Raw genomic sequence first — 22,859 nt, forward strand, 5'->3', positions numbered from 1 at the left:
GCAATCCCCTCTTATTGGAACTTCATCTTGTTCGGTTATAATGAAAAGAGGAGTTGTTAAAACCACTTTTAAATATCAAAGGGCAAAATGACCAAAAGTGACAAATTCAGAAGGTTACGTATGGTTTAGACCTTTTATTAGGTTAACCACTAAATTCACTTGTTCATCCATTGACCAAGTGGACCATGATGCGCTAATGACCAGGTCCATGATGCGCCAATGACCAGATGAAAACCACCGTGATACACCACGCTGATGTATAATGCACTATTGTATAGAAAATTGCCACATCTAGTAATATCCCAACAATGTTTTTAAATTCTAACCAACCATTTTAAAATGTGATGTTTGGAATAAAACTAATTACAAAAAAGAGAACTGGGAAACATCATAATAATAATAATAATAATAATAATAAATATCAATTTTAAAGAAAAGGACTGAAAATAGCTGCCAATGCAAGATCTAAAACTGCAATAACATTTAAGTATTGGATATAACAATAAACCATGTCCAAGTAACAAAAAAGCATAAATTCCACCAATTCAATTCAATTCAAGGTCGCAAAATTACCAGTGTGCTAAAGTAATATCAAAACTTGAATAGAACAAATATCAACTAGATACCTAATTCATCCTCCTTATTAGCTCATTGATGTAGTCTTCCCGGTTTCCGGCATCACCTCCTTCAACATAGTGATTTCTCTTCTTCTTCAAACCTCCCAATGGTGCTTTTAGCTGGAATGGCCACAAGAAGTTGTTTGCCTCCTTGAAGTGAGGTCCGACAGTCATAATCTCGTGGATCAGATCCTCCAAGCAGACGATTTCATGCTTCCCGAGAACCTGAAACGATCGAGTTCACATTATGAGCACACCACAACTAAGGAGATCCAATTAATATTAACCAAAACAACATTTAACATATGCACCTGTTCGATGATTGAATTGTCGGTCAACGCAATTCTTTGTTGGGTTACTTTTCCGTAACCCCTCTTGTAAATCAATTCCCTCACACTCTTCAAGTTAGGATATCTGAAACAATTTAAATAGATATATCAAGTTCAGAAATCGGATGAGATGCATATTATAAAAGAGTTGGTGAAATTCGACGTACCCATATGTAACATATGGCTCAACTCTCTGCAGCATATTTACTGTTGCTTTGTTCACTTTCAGGAAAACACCATTAAATATCTGTAGATAGAAAACAACAATGTTCAATTAACATGTGATTGATCAACAAGTATAAAGGAAGGAATATGAATATAATCATAACCGAACCCTTAACACCCTTAAGCTGTCATACAAACTCGGGGCTCATCTATACCATTGAACAGACTATAACAATGCAATCATTGCTTCTCCAAGAACCATAGTGGATCTCACGCACAAAAAAGAAAAAGATCATTCCCATCAAGTTGGACAAAAAAGGCAATTGCCTCCTGAACAACCAATTAACTCATTAAACTTGCTTAAATTCACCTATTGGCCCCTTGAACTTGTTTAAAGTGATTCATGCTTTAACATGTCAAAATCTGCTCCCCTCACATAGGACTTAGGGGTTTCATCATGACACTATAAGTAACTTCAAGGGGTTAATAGGTCATTTTCAATGTTGAAATGATCACTAGACTTTTCTAAACAAGTTTGGAAGGCAAGGGATATATTAGGCCTTTAATAATTCAACAGCTCCTTCCAATAGGAAATGGCATAAAGTAAATCGAACTTAGGGATACTGCAATAATCCTTGGCCTCATTGAGCAGTTAACGGTACTATAATAATCCTTAGCCTCATGGGTAGCAACAGCAATTTAAAACCAGGAAACCACCAACAATTCCTCTCAATCTTGACACCCAGTACAAAGAATTCCAAAATTAAAATTTGGCATAACATGTTTCTTACATCAATTCCATTTAAAACACAATTGTTTGACCAACATAGGTGAACAATTCTAATATACTATATATGCGTTTTAGTATTTATTTACTAGTTGCTCTAACATTTACTAGACAAGAGAAACTTAACCATCTAAAATAAGGAAAAGGGGGGAAAGATGGCCTAAAATCCAGCAAAAACTATCAGAGTAAGATGAAATCAATAAGGTACTTGGAAAGAATGCCACTACATTTAAAACACAAAAAAACTTGTATATTTCTCATACAGCAATCTATATCTATGAAGGACGGCAGTAAACAAGAAAATTGGGCAAAATGTTAACAAACATAAATCATCAAATTCACAATCACTCAGTGGAGACATGTTTATACAGTCATGGAAACTTGCAATCCCATGCTTCATAGAACAAAAACAAAGAAAAAAAAAACAGAAAAGGAAAAGAAGGGAACATTAAACAAAAATCTCAACCACAGATTGTCATTTCTAGGTAACAATGGCACCCATCCAATGATAGAGTAATATAGCAAGTCATTATCTACTAACCTGTCTTAAACGCATAAGCTGCAAAATCTTCCTTGTCTTAGGGTCCATGGCATTGATACTGAAAGTTTTGTATAAAAAATTGTTATCAAACAGATTAGAGGAATTTTTTTGAGAAACAGCAAATAACAAAACAAAAGGCATACCCACGAATCCTGATGATAAACAATAGCTTAGCTTCTGGAGGGACATAGAATCCTCCTTTCAGCTTAGCCTCACGCTTAAGCTGCATCAGCTCCTTTTGCTGATGAAACAGAGACACACACAAACATGAGAAAAAGCCGATTCAACAGGAGAAAAATAAGAACAAAAACGAAATCTAAGTCGCAATCAGAACACAACCTGCTGATCATACTCCTTAGCGTACTTCTTCGCTCTGTTGAAAATCAATTTGCGGCCCTCAGTAGCTTTCTTCTTTGCAGCTACTAACTCTTGTTTCTTAGCCAAAGCCCATTCTTCATTTCTCTTCTGCTTCTTCAACACAGATTCCGGCACCACCGCCTTCACTTCCTCACCACTCATCTCTCTTTTCTTGTCGGCGGATGTGAGCTCTGGTTACTCTCAGTTCTGGGGGATCAAACCCTAACCTTTTCAACACACTCCCAAATATAGGGTTTCGACGTTTAGGGTTTTTGTAGATCCGGCCTCTTTAATCCCACGGTCCAGATCTGGCTCGATAGTTGTAGAACTAATCTGAGCCGTTTAAAATTTATAAGTATTTTTTTCCACGTATATATGGATTGGGCTTCATTATGGGCTCTAAGCCCAAAAGAGAGCTTCTTTTTTATTTGTAAATAAATTGAAAGAAAATGTACAAAAATATAGTTATATTTGTTTTTTATCGGTATCTTTGTGGTTTAAAAATTTATAAAATGGCACTTTGAGGTCTATTAGTAAATACAGACTAAATTAACTAACGGTGTTAAAAAAAAAGGTCAAACGTCAAAGGGAAAAGAGAAATTAACAAAGAGGAGGGAGAAGAGAGAAAGTAGAAGAAAAATAAAAAAAAATTTAAAGAGAAATAGAGAAAATGATGTAATTGATTTTTATTTTTTATTTTGGGGTTTGTTTGTGATAATTAGATAATAAAGATGGTTAATTTATAAAATAAATAAATATAAGAATAAAATTAACTCTTTTCTCTTTAGCTTTTGATTTTTTTAACACAGTTAGTCAATTTGGTCTGTGTTTACTAACAAAATGAACCTTAAGGTACCATTTTGTAAATTTATAAACCGTAAGGTGTCGATCGAAAACATGTGTAACCACAAGGTTTATTTTTGTACTTTTCCCTAAATCAAATAGAAATTCTTCTAAAAATAGGGATAAGATGCAAAAATACCCTAACATTTGCAGCCATGAGTAATTTTACCCTTAACGTCTAAAATGATGCAGTTTTACACTTAATGTTGGCAACCAAAAGCAATTTTACCCTAACGTTGTTAAGTTGTGTCAACTTCAGACATTATTATAAAACTCAAATATTTTGTTCCTTATTCTGCACCAATTGCATATCAGTTCGTTTGAGAAAAAAAAATTCACATTTTCTGTGATTTAATAATAGAATTTGAGGTTAATATTTATTACTTTGACGAATTTTTTTTATCCAACTCGTAAAATAGATAGTATTTTTTTATTTTTTCACGTCTAATCATATATTTATGATCTGATGAGTGATAAAATGACTCACATATAAAGTGTAGCTAACAAGATTCATCACTGAAAAGATAGTTTGATGAATTATTTCTAAAATTGACCCAACTTGACAACGTTAGATGTAAAATTGCTACTAACGTTAGGGGTAAAATTGCACCATTTTATATGTTAGGGGTAAAATTGCTTCTAGGTGTAAACGATAGAGATATTTTTGCACTTTATTCCAAAAATAAAAGGAAATTGAATTTTTGCCAACTTAGATATATGGAATGGAGAGAGTAAATTGATTTTCAGTATTTGTGAATAAAAAATTAAATTGATTTTCTTGTAAAATAAAAAACTTTTAATAATAAGATAAAGTAGATTTTCATTTACAAATATAAAGTTATTTTTTTTCTAGAGAAATAAAAACCAACTTAACATTGATTTTATTCTTAATTTTATATTCCTTTTTAAGAAAAGAAAATTATGAAAATATTTTTCAAGAGAAATTATTTTTATGAAATAAAGGGAGCCTTATATGAAATACACGTGATTCTTATGAATAATTATTTTTAATATTTTAAAATGATAAGATATAAAAATACACGTGATTTATATAATTATTTTATATGAAATTATTTTTATCGGTCAATCTAAATTTTACTTTTAATTCTATAAATGGTATAATTAAACTCTAAAGTTTGCATATTTGGTCAATTTAATTTCTCAAAAATTTTCATGTGTCAAATTTGGCAAAATAATAAAAAAATATAATTTTTTTTTTTAAACCACAGACTTGTGTTTATAATAAAAAAAAAAATATCACAAGTATTCATATGTAAATCCGTATAACCATGTGTCATCTGCTTATAATTAACCTTTAACGTAATGAATATAAAGAAAATAAATATTATCCCTTTATAGGCTTCCACGTGAAATTACCATTCTACCTCTAGATTGACAATAAGGCAATTTCTACCAAGTGCTTATGAACTTTTTTTTATCACTGGGATTGTATGGACTTTAAAAAACAAACTCGAGCCTCTGTTTAAACTTGACCCGAAACAAAAAAAAAAACAATCAATTGAACATAGTCCAAACCAAGATTGTAAAAAACATTAGACACTAATCGGAAGGACAAAGCTCTTGAGAATTAATCGGAGATTAGTTGGGGATTAATCGAATTTGTATTTGTATATTTTTTATTTATTAATCAACAAATTGTTATATAAATTCAATTAAAATATGTATTATACTATCTAAAAATAATAATATAAAATTATTTAATATAAATAAACATATATATTTGTAATATGTATTTTTATAAATTAGCAAATATCAACATTTCAACAACAATATCATTAAAACAACTCAAACATGAATTATAAAAAAAAAAATTCATAATAAAAAACACGTTTGTTCATCGTCGCTTAGACGGCGCCAATGCAGCATTGAGGGGGTCTCGGCGGAATTCAAGCGGCTAAAAATCCCTTAAGGACCACAAAAGATGCCTGGAGGAACTACTCGGAAAAAATCACGACGGATTCTCGATTTCGAACACCTAGACAGTTCAGGCGACCTTGGTTTTGAACAGTGGTCCAAAAAATAAACTCACCAAAGGTGGGCGAAAAATATGAGTTCAAACCCCATTTTCTTTAAAAAGGCTCTCCCAAAAAAAATGAAATGTTATCTTACAGTAATTTTAAATTCTAAAAATCCGTATGTCAAAGTTCAACGATCATAATGTTAACGCTATAATTCTGAGGGTCATGAAAGTAATTTACTCTAAATTCATGACCATACTTGATTAATAACTACGAAGCATGGACTCTTTCTCGGGGTCGGCGTGGCGGTGTCCGACTCGTCGGGGACATGGTCAGATTCATGTCCGACATGACAAAAACGTGTCCCCTGCGTTTTTTTGTTTGTGACTTGGGACACAGTTGCATGGAAAAAATTGTAAAAGTTTAGGGCTTTTTCTTAATTCTTTTTAAAAAATAGATGGTTTAATTATAAAATTTTGATTAAAAAAATCTAATATATAGCCGTCGCTTTCTCTCAACAATCGCGACTTTTCCTTTTCCTGTGCGATATATTTGTTGCTTGTTTGTGCATTTTTCTTGTGGTAATCTTTCTCTTCTCTGCGTTTTTCTGGTTGTTGAAGTCTTCCTCTTCGTCTGCGTTTTTTTGCTGTGAAGTCATCTACTTTTCATCTCCTTTGTGTTTCATCTGTACTGTATTACTCCTCTCCTTTCATTAGTGTAAGTATTTTTGGTTAGGTCTATATTTATAATTTGTAAATTAAAATTAGGTTTATGATGCATATATAGATTCTAAAGTATGATCAATTAGGTTTAGTTAGGTTTATCATCAATTTTTTTATATGATACAGTAGGTTCAATTCTTACATGTTTTTTTTTTTTTATGATATAGTAGGTTCAATTTTAGTAGATGTTGTTATTGATGCTTATTATGAATGTTTTTTTATAATTTATAAAATGACTGATTTGTGATTTATCAAGTTTTTTTTATATATATTTTTATATGTAATATATATATACATAATTAATTATATAAAATTTATCGTGTCCTGCCGCACCCGTGTCTCGTATTTTTTAAAAATATCGTTTGTTGCATCCGCACCAGAACCAATGCTTCATAGATTAATAACAAACCTATCAAACATACAAACACATGGTTAAATGCACCATTGGCCACTCAACTTATATGGTTACTTCAAAATGGTCACTCAAATTCAATTTGTCTCAATAAAATCATTCAATTTTGAGTTTTGTCTCAATTAGGCCACTCTGACAATTTCAGTGGTTAAAATGCATCAGAATAATGTCATGACTAACACATGAGCATGAATTAACTTAAATGTCTAACCAAAACGACACGTGACAACCACATATCGGTTATTTTTATAAAAAAAATAAATTTTATTTTTTTTTCATAAAAATAAACGACACATAGCTGTCAGGTAGCGCATAAATGAATGTCATTTGTCATTTCGATCGATATCCGAGTTGACTCATATTGATGTGTCACTTATGTCATCATTCCGATCATTTTTAATCATTAAAATCGTCAGGATAACCTAATTGAGACAAAATTCAAAGTGGAGTGGTTTTATTGAGACGAATTGAAATTGAGTGACCATTTTGAAACAACCATCTGCGCATTTCACCCTACAAACACAAGAATTCTTCCTTTCAGAATCATTCAAGATAAGATGCAGAATCAAGTTCTCATAACACCCAATTTCAAGCTATCCATTGTTGTAATGTAACACATATTTTCAAATGCTACAAAATGATAATTGGCCAATTGGGGCAAAAAAAAAAAGCCTATCATATGGCATGCTCTATATTTGCATGAAGAATATTCATCCAAACTTTATATTAGATACAAAAATACATGAAGATGCAGTAATCACTTAATTGGTAGTTCTACTGGATTATGAGCTTCAATATCAACATGCTTAATCCCTGGAACAAGCTCCTGAATCTCCTTTTCGAGCCTATCGACTTCGCTGCCTAAAGCAGTAACTACTTCCTCACCTGCAAAGAGAGAGAGACCTGTTAACTGGAACACGCGAAATGCTGCAAGTACTACACACCAGAAAAGAAAGATCGGATAGTACTACGTAAAGCATCATCCTCAACTTAACAGGTCGAGAGACATACGTCCAAATTAACTTTCAGGGTCAAATACACACTCCACCTTACATTTTAGGTCAACTTAGTAGACCCTGTATTTATGAGAAAACTCGCGAGTTCAACTGAATTTGCTAAAAGATGGAAGGTAAAGCATCATCCTCAACTTCACAGGTCGAAAGACATATGTCCAAATTAACTTTCACGGTCAAATATGCCCCCACCTTACATTTTAGGTAAATTTAGTAGACTCCGTATTTACGAGAAAACTATCGAGTTCAACTGAATTTGCTAAAAAGTGGAAGGTAAAGAGCGTATTCGACCTAAGAAGTTAATTTGAATCCTGAATTGCAAAGTTTATTTATGCTTTTTGTACTTTTACTCCAGAATGATCACAAGATAAAATATACCCGATAGTAGTACATAATGCATCATCATCAAGAGAAATACGTCCAAATTAACTTTTTGGGGTCAAATACGCCCTCCACCTTACATTTTAGGTTAATATAGTAGACTCTGTATTTACGAGAAAACTCGCGAGTTCAACTGAATTTGCTAAAAAATGGAAGGTAAAGGGCGTATTCGACCTAAAAAGTTAATTTGAATCCTGAATCAAAGTTTATTTGTGCCTTTTGTACTTTTACCCCAGAATGATCACAAGATAAAATATATCGGATAGTAGTACATAAAGCATCATCGTCGAGAGAAATACATCCGAATTAACTTTCTTTATTTGTGCCTTTTGTACTTTTACCCCAGAATGATCACAAGATAAAATATATCAGATAGTAGTACATAAAGCATCATCGTCGATAGAAATACGTCCAAATTAACTTTTGTGGTCAAATACGCTGTCCACCTTACATTTTAGGTCAATTTAGTAGACTCTGCATTTACGAGAAAACTAGCGAGTTCAACTGAATTTGCTAAAAAATGGAAGGTGAAGTGCATCTTCGACCTAAGAAGTTAATTCGAATCCTGAATTGCAAAATTTATTTATGCTTTTTGTACTTTTACCCCAGAATGATCACAAGATAAAATATATCGGATAGTAGTACATAAAGCATCAGAGAAATACGTCTGAATAAACTTTATTTATTTGTGCCTTTTGTACTTTTACCCCAGAATGATCACAAGATGAAATATATCAGATAGTAGTACGTAAAGCATCATTGTCGAGAGAAGTACGTCCGAATTAACTTTCACGGTCAAATACGCCCTCCACCTTACATTTTAGGTCAATTTAGTAGACTCTGTATTTACGAGAAAACTAGCGAGTTCAACTGAATTTGCTAAAAAACCGAAGGTAAAGAGCGTATTCGCCTAAAAAGTTAATTGAATCCTGAATTGCAAAGTTTATTTGTGCCTTTTGTACTTTTACCCCGGAATGAGCACAAGATAAAATATAAAATACCATAGTTTGACATTATCTTGAGCAGTTCGGCATCGTCTTTTTCCTTTGCACCTTCGCGAAACTGCATATCACAGGTACTAATTAGTTACATGCTAATGAATCCGAAAAGCCACAAAACAGATTAGAAACTCTCATATTATTATAAGAAGAATAGGAGGAGCAATATGGTTCTTGTTCAATCCTCAGACAACTGCTCGAAAAAGACATGTTTGCAATATAGGATAGGAAAGCAAAACAAGTAATCTGAACACAATATTACATACAGTGCAAGGAGTAGTGTTCACATGGACCCTGGCTTACTAAATGAATTTGGTCGGTCACCGTTGTATCTAGACTTTATTAGAATCTTAGGGTAGATTAAAATCATCTTCAGGCTTAGATCTAATAAACCTAGATCTAACTGTGAATGAACAAATTCATTTGACTAGTCAAAATCCATATGAACACTAGTTGACTTAGAATATTGCAATATAGAACTTAGGACTTGTTCTAGACTTCGTAAGGTAGGATCCGAATGGGGCAATTTTACGCCCCACAACACAATTCAAATTCCTCAAGCTTTTGGCATTAGTATTTCAAGACTGTCACGAATTACGAGACAACCCGCTTAACAAGACCCATTTGACACAATTATCATTTTTGTGTCATTTATATTTATATATAACCGTGTGGAATATATAGATTACATGACACTATTATGACTAATAACCCGTTTTGACACCCTTTCAGCATCACAGTTACTTCACACAATGACGTAATTTTTTGTCCTAGAATGAACCTGAAGCCTTGGTATTCGAGATTCCAGTAGTGAACACAAGAAAGTAAAAAAGGTCGTTGATAATAATCATAATAAAGTACCTCCTAACATACAAAATAATAAAATATTAAAATATTACAGATTCTTTGAGAAATATCTCAAAGGAAAAGCTTAAACTATTAAACCTGTTTGGCCCATTCTTCACGTCCAGTTCTCTTTAGGTAATTCTGCACGACCACCACTCCATTAAAATCTGTTACATTGACACATCATCAGACCATATCGATATCCAACAATTAGCGTTTCTTCACAAAGTAATATTCCACATGATGTGAAGTAAAGGTGAAAATTATTATCATAAGTATTTCTACTCTAATTTAACATTTCATTCTCAAGCAATGTCTGGAGTGAAAGTTTCATAAAATGCAGAGAGGGTCATGTAAATCGTATTTCCAAAATTTGAGGGTTTATCCGCATACTCAAGAATAACTAACTGTATTGAAAATGCATCTCCATTTAATAGCTTTTAGCATCTATTCATCAGACACTCCGTTGCATATTTACTAAAAATATGCACATGAACCAACATTCATAAACGTGAACTCAAACGAAACAGAGAAGGATAGAAAAGAGCAAGAAAATCACCTATTTCTGCTTTAAATCTGAAGAATCCAGGTCCAATCACCTCACTTTTACAATCATATAATGAATCTACAACCTTCAACAAAAGGGAATATATGTTAACACTATAGAGGTATGAGCAGGAAAAGCAATACTTCATTGAAGTAAAATTGGTTTATTACAATACCGGGTCATTTCTTAAGAAATGCAGAACCTTTTCCATATCATGGTCATCCATTGCTCTACCAATCAAAGCATGCCGATTCCTCTGAATAAGAAATATAGCCACCTGTAGAACATTCAATAAGATTTATAGTTACCTCAATCTAAGGTTACAGTGAAAGAACTTTTTGACTCTCCAGATTAATAATAATTAGGTTTCCATTTCTGAGCTATTCTCCACATATTGAGAGCAGAAACATTTTGGAGCCGCCCACTAGTCACCACACAAACATCATCATCACCAAAAGAGAGTAAAAGGGCAAAGAGAACTAAATAAGGAAGCAAAAAGTACTAACAGAATATATGTAATCTTTTCCTTAATGCAATTGGCAAACATAAACATCCTATCCCAGATGTCTTATGCCTCAAATTTTCCAACCATGAACAAGTAGAGCTAATATCTCAAGAGTTCTTTGAATGTAGAAGAATGGTACTTCATTCATAACTGTCATGGAACAAGTTGAACTAAAAGCTTAAGCTCATAGTTAAGGCCCAATTCATATTAATACCTGACACACTCCGCACGCGAATGTGAAGCGTGTACAACACAAGCCCATCTTACCATGTGTTGAAATTAAATCAACAAATAGGGTTGCCAGGATTCGGAGCCTCTTTGACCAAGTGATCAAGGTTCGAATCCTGGCAACCCCCATTTGTTGATTTAATTTCAACACATGGTAAGATGGGCCTGTGTTATACACACTTCAAGCCCAATGGGCATTCGTGTGCGGGTGTGTCTCAAATATTAATATGAATTGGGCCTCAACTATCAGCTAAAGCTTTTAGTTCAATTGGTTCATGACAATAACTAACCAGTTTGACAGATGATGCAACTGAATCCGTGTTTGTGATTTCTATTCAGATGTGCATATCATATGAACTCCCTTCTAATAGACAACTTAACAAGTGCTAATAAAGGAGCAATCTTTATAACTACGAACTTTACCACATTAAAACTTCAAGAAATAAATCATTGTGGAAACAAAAGGAACAGAAAAATTAAACTTGACAATGGAATGGATCATCATAGTCTTCATTGCTATCATACTCTTTGTTGCCTAATTATGAGTGGTCACGACCACTTCAGTACTAAAAAAAAGGGCGGCCCGGTCGCACTACGCGTCCCCGCTGAGCGAGGGTCCGGGGAGGGGTCCCACCACAAGGGTGTACTGGGGGCAAGCCTTCCCCTGCCAATTTATTTGGCAAGAGGCCGCTCCTAAGACTCGAACCCGTGACCTCTTGGTCACACGACAACAACGTTTACCGTCGCGCCAAGGCTCGCCCTCGACCACTTCAGTACTCCACCTCAAAAAATACCAGGTCCAGCATACACTTTGCAATTACAAATTCTCACCCGAAATGAAAATACTGATAGAAGACACTTTGCAATTACAAATTCTCTTAGATATGATCGACCACCAAACATCTGGCCACTGTTTAAGCTTCTATGCTTCATTCATTAGTGAATGGGTTCAAGGCATTTTCTTGTTCTCCATTCCACCTTATTTTGTGAAAACAAATCACACGAAATTTCATGGCCTTCTGCATTTCTATTACTAAAATGTCCAATAGACTTGCATGCTTGTCTTGTGAGCATGTACCAAATCTACTTTTAGCAATCTAGCATCAATAAAATGAAATTGTGCCAAGTAGAAGCAAACCACTTAGGGAAACATCTTTGAATAGAGTCACAGTGTAACTCCATAATTTAAGCCACAGATTGACGCTAACTTTGAAATAACCAAGCAAATTGGCATCCCTGATTACAATATCACTCAGTATTATTACCGAACAAGACAAACTAATAGCACACAAAGAATTATTCAAGAAGTAAAAGATAAGCTATTAGTTTCCAATAAGCAGGTTCGCAAACCTTTTTCCTGAGAATAACAATAAACTATCCCCTACATAATTCCGTGTTGTGTCAAAAGGGATAAAAATAAAATGTTCCTCAAGTCAACATAACTTTCACATATAACTTTTGGTTGAGTGAACATACCATTCCAAGGAGGTTGCCAACAACAATTGAACCTATAGGATCATAGATTGCATTGCCAGTAGTATTCACTGCTACCAACGATGCACCAGCAATCATAAGTCCTGTTACTGCAGCACCGTCCTACAAAACTTCCATTATTAGCAAACATTGTCAACCTGATAGCTAAATTATTTCTTATAATAAATGACAATAGTCTCAGTTTTTCCAAAATAGCACATTTTGTAATATAATAAAAGTTTTAAGGCAAAAACAAAGGAGAATTGGAGAAACAGAGCAATTTAACATCCATAAAAAGTGTATTATCTCATTACAACATCAACGCAAAAGATCCAAAATTTTGGTCTTCATCCATATCCTTCAAGAGAAGTCAATATATCGAACTGTCCTAAATCAAAACAGAATTGAGGAATTTAATATCTCATTCATTCCACTCAGTTTAGAATTACATTTTCAGAGAATGATACTAAACAAAGACAATGGCATAATAAGATACCTCTGTCATCACTGCAACAGATGTTGGATCATGACCGCGCCAGACATAGTCCCTCACTTTCATTCCTTCTGCAGCTGCACCTTTCTTCACTGCTTGTATGGCAACGATAAGAGAGGCACCTGCAATAAGATAACAGGGAAAAGTATGAATCTGTGAAATTAGCTAGAAACAGTCCTCGCACTAATAAGAGACCTGTCAATTATGTACCTTCAATGATAAATGAACCACCAAGGACCAAAGCAGCATACTTAATGTTTTCAGGAGGCTGAAAAACGTAATAGAAAATAGAAAATCATACACAAGAAGATAAATATATTATGGATAGAACACAAGTTGAATGGAGGAACGACATTAAGCATTTTAAAGAAATAAAAATTCCACTAGTAAATGACCAATTACTTACATGTGCAGTCCACAAGTTCTGAACTCCGTTAACAATTGTAGCTCCAGACCCTAGGCAAAAGATACCTACAGCAGATATCAAGGACCAAACGAACCTCTCCTTGGAATAGCCATACCTGTGCAGCATAATGGAAATGACTTCAGCATCTCCACCAATCACAAATAATAATAACACTAAATTACACCCATAGCCATTGAACTTTAACTCAACCAACATTATGGCCACTAAACTTCAAAACGTAACATAAAAGTCACTCAACTTTACACTTTCTAACATTATAGCCACTAAACTGTAGTTAACACCTCAAATGACCGTTAATGACCTCAAAATAGAAAATTCCAAGAATTGATGATATTCTAAGCAACTTTAATTCTTCAACTTTTTGAGTTCATGTTGTTTGGTTAGGAGAGATAAAGTGATTGTTTAGAGAGAGAAAGCTTTGGAAATGGTGATTTTGGAAAATAAAGTTCCATGGTAAATGTGGTTCTAAACAACTTTAATTCTTGGACGTCCCCATTTTGAGGTCGTCAACGGTCATTTTGAGGCGTTAATTGAAGTTTCATGGCCACAATATTAGAAAGTGTAAAGTTGAGTGATTTTTATGTTACGTTTTGAAGTTTAGTGGTCATACCATGAAAATTAAGTGGCCATGGGTGTAATTTAACCCAATGAATATATACAAATAATGCACCATAATTGTACAATTTGCAAAATTTTCCAGTAACAAATCATTCAAATGCACTGATAATGTTTTATTTAATTATTTGAATTCAGGAGAAGTTATTCAGTTATTGCTTATGTTTAGGAGAAGTTATGGAAGTCAGTTGTAACTGATGTTTTGTATTGCTGTATAAATTTTCTGAAGTTCAATAGAAATTAGTGCTGGTTCCAAACTCTTAAATGTTAATTACTATATGCACATTGCTACAAATGAATTGTTGGACTTGTCAAGTACGTGTTTAACATCAAACACAAACAAAAATAAAATCAATGACAACATCAAAGATAGTAGAAAAAGGTGGGAACATACGGATGAATAGCATCCGGTGCACGCCTTGAGCTACTCAAGCCATAAGCAAGGAGCGCCTACAATGTCAACATTAATTAGTTTCTGTGCATTCAGTAGTTGGTAGGTCATGTTAAGATTTAATATATCAAAGAAAAAACAAGATAACTTTTAGTTGGTAGCAGCATCATAATTTTACCTGGTTAGCAAAATCTGCAACTGAGTGCACAACTTCAGCCAACATCACATGACTAGAGGTCGTAAACCAGACCCCAAACTTAAGAGAGAAGACAAGGAAGTTGCACCATAATGCAGTTGTTACTGCTCTTTGACTGCCAAATATAACAAACAAATCATACGGTCAGAAGAGCTGCAAACAATTTCCAAAGCATAGGTCTAGAAGAAAGTGCAATATAGCTTGTAAAATTCCAAGGGGTAAATTTATGACCCCCAAAATGTCCAAGTAACATTTCAAATATAGTTTTTTCAATACACTAACAAATATAGTTTTTTCAATATGCGAACAGTTCAGAGAAATGGGCCCTCCTCCACATAAGGCCTCTTTAGCTCAACTGCGCATCAATCCTTGGCTACCATGACCCAATCATGCATGGAGTTTTCCACTGAGAACTTAAATCCTGATTGTTTAATGGATGTTGCTGCTATCAAGGCTCAAACCACACCAACTGCTCCTATTAATTTGTATCCTTCTCCTTTAAAAAACAACTCTCTCCTTGACCCCTCCCTTCAAACGGTTGCTTTTGTACCGTCTGATCAGTTTCAAGGCGTGATTGATGATGTTCAGCTAGCTTCTATAAGCCTTTCTTCCTCCCGGCGGTACTTTAATAGAGGTGGAAATTCTCCAGATCCAACAAAGGCAATCAAGATGCGTGGGAAAATTAAAGCAAGAGCAGCGCTGTTCAAAAACTCGGTGAAGGGCAAAGGAATACGCCACGTTATGGAAGGGGGCAAATTTCTAGAGTTTAACAAAAAGATTGAAGATATCTCCTAAACAGGGTTGATGATGATCAACAGGGTTGTTAAACCTACTTATCCTGATTCTTTCTCTAAATTTTTGCGTTTTAGATTGTCCTATGTAATTTTAAGTGTTCTTAGGCTGCTTTAGCCTCCCTTGAATGAAAAGAAAAAGCAAGAATTCTTAACCATCACAACTGCAAGAATCAAGTTCTCTATGTAAAGACATATTTACATCAAAACAATTTATACATCAAGAGTTCCTAGTCCATCATTTTTCTAGACAAAGCCCCATATTCTATGCCATAATTATAAAACAAGCAATCTTTGGTTAAATGAAGCATATGATTTACAATCTTGCAATAATGTTATCACATCTGAGACATGTAATAGGGCAAAACAGCGGTTATATTTTGAAACTTAAACACTAAATCAATTTTAAATACTACATTTCATAAATGCCAAGAAACCAATACTGCATAAAAAGAAATGACAAACAAAGTAAAGAATGTAACCTATGTTGGTCATTAATTTCGATTTTCTGTACTTGTTTAGCCCTCCTGAAGAAACCTGCATTAACATTAAAGAAAAGGAAGAAGAATTGAATTTCAATTTCAGAATCCAAAGAAAAGTAAATTACAACGGGGAAAAAGATGGAACAGAGAGTCACCGCGACGAGTTAAGTAGTAATTGTTATTCCTATGATCGGAAGGAACAAAATCCAAAACCGGGAACCGTTTAGAGCAATTAAAAGTGAAAAACGAACGGGAATGAGTAAAAGAAGAAGAAGAACCAAGAAATTGTTTAGAGAAATTGGGGGAAATGGGGAATTCAGAGTTTTGACTGTGCAGAGTGAATAAACAGCGGCAATCTTTAGTCCATAAAAGAGAAGAAGGAATGGAATGAGTGTGGTTTTGAGAGTGGAAAAGGCGAGAGAGAAAACGATATGACGATGGCATTAAAACAAACGGAAGGAACAGAGAAACTCAAGGTTTTAACAATGGCGTAACTCAGGGTTTAGGAAGAGAAGAGAAAGAGAGAGAAGTGGCAGCATCAGTTGAAAGCTAAAGAAGACTGGTTTCTCAGTTTCTCTCTCTAGTCTAGTCTACTCTCTCATGATGATAGTTTTCCCTATATATTTAGTTGGGCTTAAAACACTTTTTGACCCCGGACTTATTCAAAATTTATGCATTTGGCTCCTGACCTATTATTTGGTCATATTTGGCCATGACCTATCAAATTAGATAAAATTCAACCCATATTGAATGGAAAATTAACTTTGTTGGAAAATTAACAGCAGTCACCAATACAAAAATGACACATAACACATAAATAAAATTAATTTTCAACTGGAGATGGCAACAGTAACTATTTTACACAGTAAACAAATCTTAAAAACTTTTTCTAGTGTTCCGATAGAGTGAAAATTAATTTTATTTATGTGGCATGTGTTATTTTTGTATTGGTTACTGCCGTTAATTTTCCAACAAAGTTAATTTTTCATTTAATATGCGTTAGATTTTATCCAATTTGATAGGTCATGGGCCAAATATGACCAAATAATAGGTCAGGAGCCAAATGTACAAATTTTGGATAGATCAGGGGTCAAAAAGTGCTTTAAGCCTATTTAGTTGGCTTAATACGTGAAAAAGGTGTTCAAGTGATGTCTATTGCTTGAAATAATCTCTTAGCTATCTATTTAATACGTGAGCAAATTCACTTGTTCATTAAAGTGCACGTAAAAATTCCTAATCTATTTAAAGTGATCTATTTAGGGATGCAAGTGGGGCAGGAATTACTTGTTCTCGTTGGTGACCTATTCCGACCGGAACCGACAATCATCAATAAGAATTCTCATGGAATAGACATTGGGATAACTTTTATCCCTCGTGATGGGATGGGACGGGGATGGAAAATGGTATCCCCGCCCTGTTGGGATCCCCGACCCGATCCCCGACGGATCCCAATTATTTCCTATTATAATTAAAATTATACTTTAAATAGTATAATTTATAACATTTAATTTAAATTAAATAGACTTATTTTTAAATTAAAAAATTAAATGGGATAAATAAAATATTAGTCGAGGACTAAATAGATATTTTTACTAAACTAAAGATATAGTATCTTTGTCATTCTTTTCAACAAAACCTAGAATTAGAAAAGAGAAGAGAAAACAAATATATACTGATTTTTTTTTAATATAAATGGTGATTCCCCGTGTGGATGTGGAATAGCGAAAAAAGTGATTTTAAACGGGATGGGAATCCCCGCGGGGATGGGGATGGGGATGGTAGGACAAATCTATCCCCGTCTAACTCGTGGGGATTGGGATGGAGAATCTCCGACTAATTGGGGACGAGGATGGGAAATGCATTCCCGGCTCCGTCCCGCTCCGTTTGCATCCCTAGATCTATTAACCGTCTAAATTTGGTTACAACTTGCTTTCTGAACTTGTTTTTCTTGAAATAATGCAAATTTTATTAACTTAAATAAAATGAAAGAATATTGCCAAGAAATGGTGGTGGAAATGCTTACTCACTCCGAATAGACATATAATTGGCAGTTTTTATTAGAGCATAGGCAACCGAATTTGCTAAACGTTTAATAAAGGAGATAGAGCACAACTCTAAATCTCATAATAAATAAATACAATAGAAAATAATGTCAACTAAATACGAATGACTTTCTAAACCCATTTGAATTGTCTTGACTATGATGAGACAATCCGACTGAATTTAAATTTTCTCATTGGGGCGATGCATCTTAATCCAACTTAAAACTTCTTTGATAGTCATGGCCTTGGCTAGCTGAGGACTTAGATTTCCTTGAAATACTTACATCTTAACTAGAATGCATCTCCAAAGTGATTACTTAAGGATGCCATAGATGAAAAAAGAACTTTTGATGCAAGAATTGAAAAGAAATGAAGAAACTTGTCAAAGGACAAGACAAAACCAAAGTTGTCAGATACTCATATACGTTGAACAGTAGTGGAGATGAAAGAACTCTAGATTCCTCATTTAATCAACATTGTTTAACGCATCTTCTCTATTGAGCATTCCTCTGTTTTTCTCTCATCTTCATGCTCAAGTTTTTAGTTTGTGATGATATAAATTTGTCGTCTCTTAACTTGTTTAAAGTGATATATATTACATTTTGTCTAAATTTGTAAAAAAATTCAAAACATAAGCTTAATTTGCGATTCTAAATCTTTAAAACAAATTAACTTTTTATTTTGTACATCTTCATGATGTTTTTATAGATTTAGAGACTTAATCATTACACTTTAAGCAAGTTTAACAGGCTAATAAGACACATATAAGTTCAGGGGGTCAAGAAAGATTTTTAGACAAGTTTAGAAACAACTGGTATATAAAGCCTATTTAGCTTTTTGGGTAACAACCATTTCTCTCTTCAAACTAAAATTCAAAATCAATTAGAAACTTAAACTTTCAAAATAATCAATCAAATCCTTGAATTAAACAAAAATTATCAATTGAGTTGCATCCTAAGGAAAAATCATCAATGAAGTTATCATCAATATCATTCGGTTGAATAGTTTCAACCCGTTTTTCCTAAACCTATTTTGAACCAACACATAAATCATTAAAATTCATATCAAATAGTCACAGTTTCTGATTTTACGATTGGATGAGAACGGTGAAGATCTCGGAAAACCAGTTTGGCTTTATGCCGGGAAGATCAACTATGGAAGCCATCCATCTAATGAGACAATTAATGGAGCACTATCGAAATAAGAAGAAAGACTTGCATATGGTTTTCATTGACTTGGAGAAAGCAATATGATAAGGTACCAAGGGAAGTACTTTGGTGGGCCTTGATCAGGAAAGGCATTTCGCGGAAATATATTGACATCATAAAGGACATGTACGAGGGAGCATGCACGAGTGTACGTACTAGTATTGGGAAGACTGAAGAGTTCCCTATTATGATTGGAGTGCATCAAGGTTCCGCACTAAGCCCATTTTTTTTTGCCATCGTTATGGATGAACTAACAAGTTCACTTCAAGATGGTATACCATGGTGCATGTTGTTTGCAGATGATATTGTGTTGGTGGATGAGACGAAAGAAGGAGTGGAGAGGAAGTTGGAATTATGGAGACAAACTCTAGAATCTAGAGGCTTTAAGTTGAGCCGAAGTAAGACAGAATATTTAGAGTGTAAGTTTAGCAGTCATAGGAGTAGGGAGGCAGGGACAATCACCCTAGATGGGAGAGTTGTTCAGGCATCGGATTGCTTCCGGTATTTAGGATCTATTATCCAAACGGATGGAGAAATAGATGGAGATGTTGCTCATAGGATTAAATCTGGTTGGTCGAAGTGGAAGAGTGCTACGGGGTTCCTTTGTGACCCTAGCATGCCTAATAGATTGAAGGAAAAATTCTACCGCACGGCAATGAGACCAGCATTGTTATATGGTACGGAGTGTTGGGTAGTGAAACACTGTCACATCCATAAGATGTCGGTGGCGGAGATGCGTATGTTGAGATGGATGTGTGGTCATACGAGAAAGGATCGGGTCATTAATGAAATAATTAGGACAAAAGTAGGGGTTACATCTATTGAGAATAAAATGAGAGAAAACCGACTAAGGTGGTTTGGCCATGTGAGACGTAGAGCGCTTGATGCGCCGATTAGGAGGACCGAAGAGTGGCAAAGGGATGTAGTGGTGAGGGGTAGGGAAAGACCTAAGCAAACTTGGAGGAAGGTGATCGAGAGTGATATGAGTTTACTGGGAATTGAGGAAAATATGGTAGTGGATAGGACAGAGTGGAGGGAGCGAATTTGTGTCGCTGACACGACTTGATTTCACGGTTTTATATGATGGTTCATGTTAGCCGACCCCGAATCATTTCAGAACTAAGGCTTTGTTGTTGCTGTTGTTGTTGTATTGGACAGACCTAATTAATGATTTTGATAGTGTAAGGTCTTAATTGGCTTTGAAGTTTTAATTTAGGGATCAAATGAGTGTTATGCCTTAGTTTTTATATAATAATAATAAAATGATATATGAGACAAATTTTATCCAAACATTTTCTTACGAAGGGCAGATTTGATCCTAACGTATAAAATAATCCAAATTTAATTTTAACATTTTCAAGCAAGATTAATTTTAGACATCGATACCGAAAATTTAAAAAGGTTGATTTGACTGTTATTTAACTATCACATTAGACTTTTCAAACATCAATTATGTCTAAGATATTTAATGTGTTACTAGCACACTTCAAGAAACTTGTTAACACGCTAACAAATAAGTTTGTCGCCATAACTTGTCCAAAAAAAAAATTGTCGCCATAAAAGCTAGTCACAAATTTTGTTGTCAAAGTGTTTAAAATGTTTAATTTGTTACTAATATGGTTACAAATACCAACAAAAAAAAATGTATGAAACTGTTTCTGTTTATCGACAAATTTGTTTGGAATGTCCGATATGACACTTAAATAACAGTCAACCTAGATTTTTCAAATTTTCAATAACGTATGGCTAAAATAGATATTGCTTGGAAAAATTAGAATTAAATTTGCACTATTTCATACGTTGGGCTAAATCTACACATTTTAAAAAATGTTAGAATCAAATTTGATCCTTATCCCGAAAAAAAAATTAAGCTTAATACGTAATAAAAAGGGATAAGGTGCAAAAATAACTCATAACGTTCACATTCAGGAGCAATTTTACCCATAACTTTGGTAGCCAAGAGCAATTTTACCCCCCAAATTAGCAAGTTGTGTCAATTTCAGACATTATTATAAAATATATATATTTTATTCTTTGTTCTGTATTAATTGCATATCAGTTGGTTCTAAAAAAAGATTCATATTTTTATGATTTAATAATAGAATTAGAGATTAATATTTATAAATTCGGTAGAATATTTAAATTTTTTTCCAACCCATACAAAAGACTGTATATTTTTTTATTTTTTTTTCACATTTAATCATATATTTGTGACATACTACTAATGAATGATCAATTGATGCACATGTGAAGTGTAGATGACAAGGTTTGTGACCGAAGAAATTGATGCACATGTGAAGTGTAGATGACAAGGTTTGTGACCGATGGGATAATTTGATGAATAATTTCTAAAATTGACCCATTTTGCCAACATTAGGAGTAAAATTGCTCTTAGTTGTAATGTTAAAGATAAAAATTATACCATTTTAGACGTTAAGGGTAAAATTGCTCTTGATTGTAAACATTAGGGTATTTTTACACTTTATCCCTGATAAAAAAATTGATTAATCTATGAACTGATAATTTGTGTTGTTAGCTTCCTAAACTTACTTACATGATTAATATTCAAAGTTCGCGTAACAGAGCAAAAGAGAATTTAGACAAATTAAAATATAAATCGCTTTAAATAAGTTAAGGAGGGTCAATTATTAATTTTAAATAAATTCAAGTTGTAAAACACTAATTAAAATTAGTCAAGAGACGAAAGATAATACAATATTTCCCTTGAATGTCGATATGCATTGATAAACAGAAAAGCTTTAATTTGGCCATGCTCGGGAAGCAAGCATAGAGATTCCTTATTGAGCCTAATTTTTTAGTTTTTAATACTCCCTTCATTTTCAAATACAGTAGAACCTCGATAAATGAATACCTTTGGGACCAAAAAAAAAATATTCATTTGGCGAGATTATTTATTTATCGATTAATGAATATAATATTTATTTATCGATAAATGAATAATAATTCATTTAGATGATATTTTTAGACTAAATGATGAGGCAAATGATCCCGAACCCGATGATAGTATCACTATACCACAAGTGTCCTCAAGAGAAGCTTTTCAAGCTATTGTCACTATACAAAATTACCAGAAGTGGTGCATGCTTTACACAAAATCAAGGATCAGATGCATTTTGGGGGAGGAAAGAAACAATCAACTTTGGAGGCATTTTTCGAAAAAATATGACTTATTAATGTGTTTGAAAATTAGTCATTGGATGAAATGTATTCATGATATATTATATAAATAAAAATATATTATTTGAAATATAGTGATTATTCATTTATATTTACATAGGGCCTATAAAGACTTCATTTGTATTTATTCGTTAATGCATTAAGCGAGGTTATTCGTTAAGCCCATTGGATCAAGTTGGGACCGAAGAAATTTATTCATTAGACGAGGTTATTCATTTATCGAACATTCATTTATCGAGGTTCTACTGTAAGTGTCATTTTAGAATTTTCACA

At 33.7% G+C, this 22,859-nt stretch overlaps 2 protein-coding genes across 2 annotated transcripts; both read right to left on the reverse strand.

The window, feature by feature from the left end:
* Window positions 1-466: 466 nt before the first annotated feature.
* Window positions 467-3,048, reverse strand: LOC136206225 (large ribosomal subunit protein uL30x). Its single transcript, XM_065997193.1, has 6 exons — window positions 2,779-3,048; window positions 2,583-2,680; window positions 2,440-2,497; window positions 1,114-1,193; window positions 929-1,031; window positions 467-842 (listed from the first exon to the last, which is right to left on the reverse strand). Exons 1-6 carry the CDS (start codon window positions 2,956-2,958, stop codon window positions 627-629), a joined length of 735 nt encoding a protein of 244 aa, XP_065853265.1. The 5' UTR covers window positions 2,959-3,048; the 3' UTR covers window positions 467-626.
* A 4,257-nt stretch (window positions 3,049-7,305) lies between these two features.
* LOC136206825 (metal tolerance protein C4) lies at window positions 7,306-16,726 on the reverse strand. Its single transcript, XM_065998007.1, has 13 exons — window positions 16,294-16,726; window positions 16,139-16,193; window positions 14,848-14,980; window positions 14,673-14,728; window positions 13,643-13,757; window positions 13,447-13,504; window positions 13,240-13,358; window positions 12,747-12,866; window positions 10,713-10,814; window positions 10,550-10,622; window positions 10,090-10,157; window positions 9,148-9,208; window positions 7,306-7,637 (listed from the first exon to the last, which is right to left on the reverse strand). The coding sequence occupies exons 1-13, from the start codon at window positions 16,580-16,582 to the stop codon at window positions 7,510-7,512; spliced, it is 1,377 nt and encodes a 458-aa protein (XP_065854079.1). The 5' UTR covers window positions 16,583-16,726; the 3' UTR covers window positions 7,306-7,509.
* Window positions 16,727-22,859: the final 6,133 nt, after the last annotated feature.

The sequence above is a fragment of the Euphorbia lathyris genome, chromosome 9 (genome assembly GCF_963576675.1).
Source record: "Euphorbia lathyris chromosome 9, ddEupLath1.1, whole genome shotgun sequence".
In the NCBI taxonomy this organism is placed as follows: domain Eukaryota; kingdom Viridiplantae; phylum Streptophyta; class Magnoliopsida; order Malpighiales; family Euphorbiaceae; genus Euphorbia; species Euphorbia lathyris.